The sequence below is a fragment of the Sinocyclocheilus rhinocerous genome, unplaced genomic scaffold (genome assembly GCF_001515625.1).
Source record: "Sinocyclocheilus rhinocerous isolate Xijiao unplaced genomic scaffold, SAMN03320098_v1.1 scaffold1285, whole genome shotgun sequence".
NCBI classification, from domain to species: domain Eukaryota; kingdom Metazoa; phylum Chordata; class Actinopteri; order Cypriniformes; family Cyprinidae; genus Sinocyclocheilus; species Sinocyclocheilus rhinocerous.
This window is the reverse complement of record NW_015645559.1, coordinates 1634241-1643707: the sequence shown is the minus strand read 5'-3', so window position 1 is coordinate 1643707 and position 9467 is coordinate 1634241. Positions and strand designations below refer to the sequence as shown.

General features: G+C 35.9%; 2 protein-coding genes across 2 annotated transcripts in view; one reads left to right on the top strand and one right to left on the bottom strand.

The window, feature by feature from the left end:
• Positions 1-208: 208 nt before the first annotated feature.
• LOC107706622 (claudin-10-like) lies at positions 209-2485 on the bottom strand (the record flags this gene model as incomplete). The annotated part of the gene is given in 5 exon segments (XM_016510381.1): positions 209-313; positions 399-480; positions 589-750; positions 2267-2314; positions 2317-2485. Coding segments are annotated over 5 exon segments (566 nt in total), but the record flags the coding sequence as incomplete, so codon positions are not given.
• Positions 2486-6503: 4018 nt separating this feature from the next.
• The window catches only part of LOC107706621 (multidrug resistance-associated protein 4-like), a 61276-nt gene continuing 58312 nt past the window's right edge, over positions 6504-9467 (top strand). Inside the window, exons 1-2 of the mRNA XM_016510380.1 lie at positions 6504-6789; positions 8674-8784. Coding sequence (XP_016365866.1) covers positions 6704-6789; positions 8674-8784 — 197 coding nt within the window. The 5' untranslated portion in view covers positions 6504-6703. The remainder of the gene's footprint in view (positions 6790-8673; positions 8785-9467) is intronic.

The following is a 9467-nucleotide window of genomic DNA, read 5'->3' as shown; positions in this document are numbered from 1 at the left end:
AGTTGAATTAAGAATACGTTAAATTACTTAAATTAAAATGCTAATTAAACTTAAAGTTAAATTACATGGATGAGCCACATAGGATTTGTTGACATGTAGGCTAAATTCATTTGTTAATATTTTAGGTTGCTGGCATAAAAATTGCAAATTATATGATCTCTTTTAAACAAGTGACACAGTATATAAGTGGAAAATCTAAGAATCAGACCTGATGCTGAATCCCTCAGTCATGGAAAAGCAAAAGATCAATCCTCCAAGAATGCTGAGAACAGATCCTGCCCAGCCAATGAAGAGCGCCGCCCCAAGTTCAAATCTAAAATCAGACACGTAGAAGACGTGTCCGTAATAATCTGGATTGGGATGCATATTAGCAATTGCAGGAATGTTACAAAACTTACTTCTGTTTTACAAATAAGGGGTCAAAGAACTCTGATGTTATCCGGTGTGCATAGAGAGAGCAGGCGGTCATAGAGCAGATTCCTGGAGAGAGGACGGGTATATCATTACAGGACACTGTCAATCGCAGAAGTAGGAATTGCAAATGCTTTAAAAAACAATAAGCCATGACCTAGCTCAGGCAACATTTACCACTGAGAATAAAGTGTAGTCCACACAGACAGGTGATCCTGGCTTTGGTGGTCTCTGATCCCCCTATTTTAGTACACTTCATGCCCACTAGTGCCAGGATAGCTCCAAAAAATCCCAAACACACAGCTGAGATCATCAGTCCACGACACACCTGGATATAAGCTGCAGGAACAGGAAAGCAGAAGCCATATATAATCACAAATTACAACAAATAATTTATAATAAACTATAAAAATGTATTACATGATTACTAGGATGAATTCATTTTTTTTTTTATTTGTTGTTAATATTTTACTTATGTGTATGTTATAGTTATTTTGATAATAATGTATATATAAATAAACATTTGATAAAATTATGATAATTATAAATAATTATAAAGTATTACTCCAAACCTGTTATTATAAATGTATAATAATTAATAATGTATAATATAATTTTTCATCATCAAATAATTAATATATATATATATATTTTTTTTTCCTCAATGGAAAGCATATTTACACTGTTTGAATCGTTCCCTGTCCCCTATATAATGCACTACGTGCCACTGACTGTAGAGAAAATACTAATTCTATTAATATAATTAATATATATATATATATATTTATAAAAATAAAAGCTGGAAGTTATACAGTTACTATAATTATAAAGTGAACTTCAAGACAGTACAAAAAATTATAAATTTTTTGCTGGAAAAGTGGCAAAAATGGATAAGTGCATCATTTTCAGCCCATTACTACTGAGACCAACACAAGTAATTTTTTCAATAACATCTCATTTATGTTATGATATTACATTTAAATGATCAGACTTATCATTTTCATCTGGCAGAAGATGGATTGCATTGTGCAAATAAATTCCATATCACATTCACACACCTGAATGACAGAATACATACAGAACACACTTTCACTGGGATGCAGCAAAAATGAACTTCTTTTTGGAATTCTTCTAGATGCTGCTAGTGGTGCATAAATCACAATCTTCACATTTAAATGAATGTAGCATCTTTCACTGAACTTTCTAGTTAGCCGTCAATGAGGTCACATCCCAAATATGCGCAGCTTCAAACATGACAATTATGCATTAATATCATTTAAATGCATAACCTGTTCAACTACCTGCTTTTGCTCTGCACCCAGAGGGAACAAGGTTCTCTGTTTTTACTAAAGCTTTCTTCTGTTTGTGGGTGAGCCATTCAGACACAATTAAGCCAACGCATGGTTATTAAACCCTGTTTTACTTGCCTTGAGATACACATTCCTGCAGGTTGTAACTGGCGTAATAAGTCAGGGAAATAGAGTTTGAGACAAGCTGAATCATTTTGCATCTCTTTTTAGCACTAAAATAGAGACTTGGTTCTTCATTGCATTCTTAAACTGGTGTCAGCATGCATTAAGTTCAATTTTAGCACAATAAACTCTCTGTTTAAATGGTCAAGTGATCGGTTTGGCTTCAGTTTGTTTGTGTTGTGGAAGCTTCTGCCAAAACAGCATTAGGGCAATCCAACACCATGCTACTCTTTTCCCAACAATTAGACATCTGCACTCTCTGGAGGAAGGAAGAAGGACTGACAAACGATCAGCAATTTTCATAAACACACACACACACATTCAGATCATTTACTCAGAAAATAATTAAAGTCAACAAATGCTTGAAGAAAGCAATAAAATACCATCCAGTGCAAGCATAGAAGGAAAGTCCTTGCAGTTGGAGACTCCGATGAATCCGTAACGCACGTCTTCCAGAGATTGGACCAAAAGGTTGCTGTGGTGATGACTGTCCCGTCCACTGACGACACTTTCCAGTAGTCAGTTGGGAGCGTTGAGGAGATCAGAATCCATCCGGATATGGTGAGAAGGAAGGCAACAATCTCTGTTGCCATATTACCCATTTTCCCACGTTCTGTTAAAGTGAAATGCAAAGAAAGGTCTGGTCAAGGCAGGTAGTAATTTGGTAAGGGGTGCTCAGACTGAATTGTCTGTCGATGGGTCGCCCCTCAAAGTTACTTTATATTCAGCAGGGAGGGCTCTGGCTACTAACCTTTTCAACAGCTGACCAATAGTCTTTTGTTTTCACATTAACTACCCACAACACCACACACACTCGCATACACGCACCCACCCAAACATCACTCCGCAAGAATCATTTTGAGTGAGTCGGCAAAGATACTGGAGGTCAGGAGGTGAGTACATTAAAGATGGCTGTTATTGAAAGGGCCTGAAAAGCCAACGGCCTCCAGCGGATATTGGTGAAAAGTGTTCAGATAAGAGTCTGATGTGAGAGATGTCATTTTGCATAAAGGATTGATTTGAACCAGTGATATTTTTGGTATCACTGGGATACTATTATAGTTTTCGTTAATAAGAGCCGGGGGGTGAAAACTTTTGAATTTGAAGATCAGGGTAAATGTAACTTATTTTGTCTTTTGGGAAACAAGTATCTTCTGTAGCCTCTGAAGGGCACTACTAAATGACGTTTGAACCTTCTGTAATAGTTGCATATGAGTCCCTCAGTTGTCCTCAGTGTGAAAAGATGGATCTCAAAATCATACAGTCATTGTTGGAAAAGGTTCAAATACACAAAAATGCTGGAATTTGTGGGAGAATGTGTGATTTTGGGACCTGAAGGATTTTTCTGAAGAACAGCAGGCAGTTTAACTGTTCAGGACAAAAAAGGAACTCATGAACAACTATCACTAAAAAACACAACTGTGAATCATTCAGATAACAACACAGTATTAAGAATCAAGTGTATGTAAACTTTTGAACGGGGTCATTTTTATAAATTCAACTTATATTCTTGTGGACTGTAAACATCTTTTATGTGAAATATCTTATTCAGGTCAGTACTAAATTAACAATAACATGCATTTTGGGACCTGAAGGATTTTTCTGAAGAACAGCAGGCAGTTTAACTGTTCAGGACAAAAAAGGAACTCATGAACAACTATCACTAAAAAACACAACTGTGAATCATTCAGATAACAACACAGTATTAAGAATCAAGTGTATGTAAACTTTTGAACGGGGTAATTTTTATAAATTCAACTATTATATTCTTGTGGACTGTAAACATCTTTTATGTGAAATATCTTATTCAGGTCAGTACTAAATTAACAATAACATGCATTTTGTATGTATGCAGTTTTTAACATTTTGCAGATTCTGCAAGGTGTATGTAAACTTTTGACTTCAACTGTATATATATCTATACACACACACACGAGTTGTTGCCATCTAGAGGTAAGAATTTGGGTAGACTGTGGCTTCTTTTCAACATGACAATTCTTTAACCATCAAAAAAGTATGTAATAATATGTAAGCATCAGGTTTTGACTTACACTCCTATTCATGTTTGTGCATTTGTCCTAACAAAATTGTTTTATAATATAGTTTGCACAAAGTGTAAGAGTAAGAGTGCCTCAAGAACTGGAGAGTGTGAGAGTGCATGTAAAATATCCACACTGTCTAAAATCTCGAGGAGATCCCTGTGCTGAGGCAACTTAATAACACGTGTATCACCTCCAACGTGCAATTATGTTGTTGCAAATTACATTTGTGAAATTAATCTTGCCATATGAAATGGAGAAAGTGGCAGTTTTATGATTGCAGAATAATTCAGATGGGGCAGATTGAAGCATGCTGACTGAGATATGCAGTTATTCATCCTCAGGAAGCGTAAAGGTCACAAACCTCACATCACCATGACATAAGACTTTGACTTCTTAGATAACTATGAAAGACTTTAATGAGTCACACAAAGCTAGTTTATATTTGCATGACAGATAGAGCGTTTGCACAATTCTTGGCGGCTACAGGCAAGGGCCTCCCTTCTCACGTGTGTGTATGTGTGTGTGTGTGGGTCTGTGTCAGTCAGCATTACCTTTATCAGTGTAGCGGCCACCTGCTCTGTCTCATTGTGGGTCTCTCATCTTCTGTCCTTTCAGTGCTTTATCTGTTTCGGAAATCCAAGAAAGAGAGACAGACAGAGGAAGGAAGAGAGAGAATGAACATATAGCGCCTGTTTGCAGTATGTGTTTCTCACAGAGGAATGAGATTAATGTGTGATTGGTTTAACATGTAATTGTGTCAGGACATATTTCAAATTCACTCAAAAATTATAATTTTTTTTCAGTGAATACATCGTTCTTTTGAAGTCTTTAATGAATCCCTTTATCTAGTTCACAAATGAATGTTTTTATTTTACAGACTACATTTTTGTCTGTTCATTTTGTAATACTTTTATTGGAATACAGTCCCCGTTTATTGTACTTGTTTGGAGAACATCAACCAGCATTATTCAGTTTTTTGTAACTCATGTGTGTTTTTAACGTAAACTTGTGTGTGAATGAGAACTTAGTTTAGTACTCACATGCCTGTGACAGCCGCTTTCTGTCCGTGTGCTTCGGATGTGTGCTCTCAGAAAACCGTATATCTGAAGTTTAAACTCATATGGTTTAAAACGCATGATTTCAGCACGATAAACATGATAATCAGAACCAAAACAGATGTTTTTTAGCAGGTCCTAGCTGTAATGGCGCAGCTCTATTGCATTTAAAGACACAGGCCCGAAAAACAGCTGTTTCTGCTTCCACTCAAAATAGGCATTTTCAAAATGATATAATAAATGATCTGTGGAGTATTTTGAGCTGAAACTTCACAGACACATTCTGGGGACACCAGAGACTTATATTACATATTGTAAAAAGGGGCATAATATGTCTCCTTTAATGAATCCCTTGATCTAGTTCACAAATGAATGTTTTTATTTTAGACTACATTTTTGTCTGTTCATTTTGTAATACTTTTATTGGAACACAGTGCCCATTTATTGTAATTGTTTGGAGAACATCAACCAGCATTATTCATAATGTATCTATTTGTATTTAACAGAAGGGGGGAAATCCATATGGGTTTGGAACAACATAAGAATAAGAAAATTTCATTTTGAAACATTCTATATATTTAAAAGGAAAGATTTGTTTTGAGTTACTTTCTTGTTTTTCTCTTTTTAGATACTCTAATTAAAGATGATTGCTTCCAGCACACTGCATCCGTGGGTTGTGTATGCAGAGCTAATAAAGAACAGATGGCAGACAAGAAGCCTCCCCACCCAGAAGTACCTTCAATGCACGATTACACAATCAAAGCTACAGATAAACATTTCTTTCTCTCATGTGTCAGAATAGTCCATCATAATCTTATTTACTTAAAAAAATATTAAACAAAGTTGCATCCTTTACTTCTTCAGCAGTTCCACCTCACAGAAAATCTGCTGTTTCATCCTTAGCTCGTTAATAGCGCACGTGCAAATCCTACTATGGTGAAGGTTTGGCTCATGAATATTAATAACCCGACGTGACGTTGGCTCAAGCTGGTAAATAAGCGGGCTGGTGAGGGGTGCCCAAACTCGGTCCTGGAGGGCCGGTGTCCTGCAGAGTTGAGCTCCAACTAAGGGTGTGCGATATATATCGTCTGCGATAATGTCGTAATTGTTGTTTTAACGATGTGCGATTTGACATTATCGAGTATTTTGCAAAAACCATTCAAAACATCCCTACAGAGCGCACGCATACATTACGTGAAGTCTAGACTAGTGCGTGTGCGCATTTAGTGTGTTTTCTTTCACTGCATGATTCAGTCTATTAAAATGCATTTAGAATGATCACAAATTCAAGACATGGCAGAATATTTATATATTTATACCACTTCATATAGTTATTCAATTTCTCCAACCAGGACACTGGCCCTCCAGGACTGAGTTTGGGCACCCCTGCTCTAATTAACATTCATAAAATAGGTCTTCAGCATAGCAGGATTCGTAATCTCGTCAGTTTGATTTTAAAGTGCGCGTGAAGGATGTAAACGTCTTGCCTATAAGCCCCCGCTGAGCCAATCACGTGTGACCCAAGGATTGTCGAGCCAATGGGTGATCAATCAGGGGCGGGGCTTACGCCTTGCGCTCACAGTAGGAAATGAAGGGTTTACCTCCGCCTGTACTTGCCGACATGTGCATGTTAGAAAGTTACACAACAGTTTATAAGGTAAATGTCTCGCACTGATCGCAGGTTATGCGTGGGGTGCCAGTGTCCGGCTGAACTGCAGGGAGGATGGCGATCGAAATGGAGCCAATAAAGAAAGATGCGAAGAGCAACCCTTCCGCCACGGCTAATCTCTTCTCACAGGTATTTTTCTGGTAAGTTTTTATGCCTCTATACAGGAGGAAGAGAGGAGAGGGACAGTTACATGATCAACTTATGGACTATAAATGTGTCTTCCCTCGGAAATTAAAAGCCTTTATTAAAGAATTTAAACTTTGGGATTTTCGTTTCGTTATTTGTACATTGTGTGAAACTGAAGACATTAGTTCAACCTTATTTAGAGGATTTTAGGTGTCTTTCCATCAGTTGTGTATCTGATCCAGTGCTTTGGTACGTTACATGGGGAAAGCTGGTCCTGTTCACCACCCACTTCTTTTCCTTCCGAAGAACTTCACTGGAGATTTCCAGTATTTTTTCCAGGTGTTCACTCTAATAGCTTTCAGGGTCTCGCATGATAAAAACGTTCTTTGAACGTTCTCTTTGTATTCATGTAATTTTCATACATTTCTGATTTTTTTTTTACTATTCTTTACCAAAAGTCTCTTTATTTAATCTTATTTGAATGTAATCTTTATTTTAAATATCTTGAAAAGAATTAAGCTTAATCATTATTTTTTATTAACTTTTCAAACATTTTTTCAAGGTTATTTATTTATTTATTTGAGTATCAAAAGAAGGATTTTTAGAGGGCTACTCTGTTTGACCTAAACAAGTCATGTGTTTTCATAAACAAGTAAAATATTTACTTGTGTGTGTGTGTGTGTGTGTATATATATATATAAAAAGATATTTTTTAAAAATCTAATGACATTGTTTTCTTGTCACAGGACAAAAAAATGACCTCTTGATTTTGGTTATACCACACTGACTTTGATTTGAAGGGTGAAATAAAAAAAACGACAACAAAAACAAAAAAACAATTTTATTATATAGCAAAAAATTTTCCCGTTTTCTGTGTCAAACAAGACATTTTTCAGGATTTTCTGTTGATCGATAAAAATTGTACTATTCTTTACAAAAAAATTCTTTATTTAATCATGTTTCAATTTCATCAATATTTAAATTATTTATTAAAATTCTTGAAAAGAATTCAGCTTAATTAAGCTTATTTTTTATGAAGTTTCAAACGTTTTTTCAAGGTTATTTATTTATTTATTTGAGTCATGCATATCAAAAGAAGGATTTTTTTAGGGGACTAATCTGTTTGACATAAACAAATCGTGCATTTTCGTAAAACAAGTAAAAATATTAGATTTTGTTTTTTAATGTAATGACATTGTTTTCTTGTCACAGGACAACAAATTACCTGTTGCTTTTTGGTTACACCACACTGACTTTGATTTGAAGGGTGAAAGAAAAAAATAAAAACAATTTATTATATAGCAAAAATTTGCCACTTTGTTCTGTGCCAAACAAGAAATTTTTCAGGAATTTGTCTTTTTTTTTTTTTTTTTTTTTTTTACAATCTCTGAACAGTTACACCACCTACAGTAGGCAATTTTGACATTAATCAGAAAATATTCAAAACTGGTTTTAATTCAGAAATAAAAAAGCATGTTTATCACAACAATCATTTTATTGTCTGTCTCATATTAATGTAGTTGTTTTTTTTTGTATAATTTTATGTTGTAATTCCATATTATTTTATTAGTTCATGATATGGGCCCATATGCAAATCCAGCCATTTGGCTTTAATGTCAGAGGGGTTTTTAGGTTTTGTTTTGCAACTCTTGACTCTCAGGAACACTCTGTGCAGTGTTGATAGAAGAGAGCATCTGTTACTATCATTTTAAAGAGATTGCCTACCTGCATGTATATATGTTTGTTTGTTTAGTTTAATTACTTTAACTGTCATGAAACATGTTGTTTGTACACTTTAGGCAGCTGCCGTTACTCATCAGTAATTCAGCATCCTTTGGCATGCACATTTAAAGCGTTCTATTGACCAAATCCTCTTTTCTCTTCTCACTTGACATCAGGTGGCTGAACCCTCTTTTCCGTATCGGATCAAAGAGAAGACTTGAAGAAGATGACATGTATAAAGTGCTTCCGGAGGATGGGTCCAAGAGACTCGGAGAGGAACTGCAGAGGTGAGTGAGCCACTGGGAATAAACCGACTAATCAACAGGCTGTTCTCAAACAAACCCTCCGAGTATTTATTGTGAAATATAAGAACGCAGGATAGTGCGGTTCCCATTAGCTGTTGGGAAGGAGATGGCCCATACCAGTTCGTGCATTATGCAATGTTAAGTTCTTGTGAATATCTCTGTAATCATTCATACATTAACCATGTATGCAAATTGAAATGAAGAAATGAGTTTAGGGTATTTTTTAATTTACATTTACATTTACATTTAGTCATTTTGCAGAGTTTAGTATTCCTAGAAGGAGCTGTGGTTGGACACGTGGGATCCTGGCGTTGATCCTGGTGGTGTGGATTAAGATCAGGCCAGGTAACCCAGGAAACTGTATTTTCAAAATCCACAAGGGGTGTCTCATGAGCTACCACAACTCTGCCTTGCAACAGATTTCCCCAGAAGGACTGTCACTGTAGGCAAAATATGCTGTATGTTTGCTTGGATAATCAACCAGGTGAAAATCAAAGTCAGATCACTTACATAAGCTATAAAACATCTCTTTTCCAGCAACATCATGTTCGTAGCACAAAAGGTGTGGGACAAGTTAGACCTTAAAATTGTAATATTTAGGGTTGGGGGGGGGGGTTTGCATTGATAATCTGTGGAGCCAGAACAGAAGGGAAGATCATTTGGAA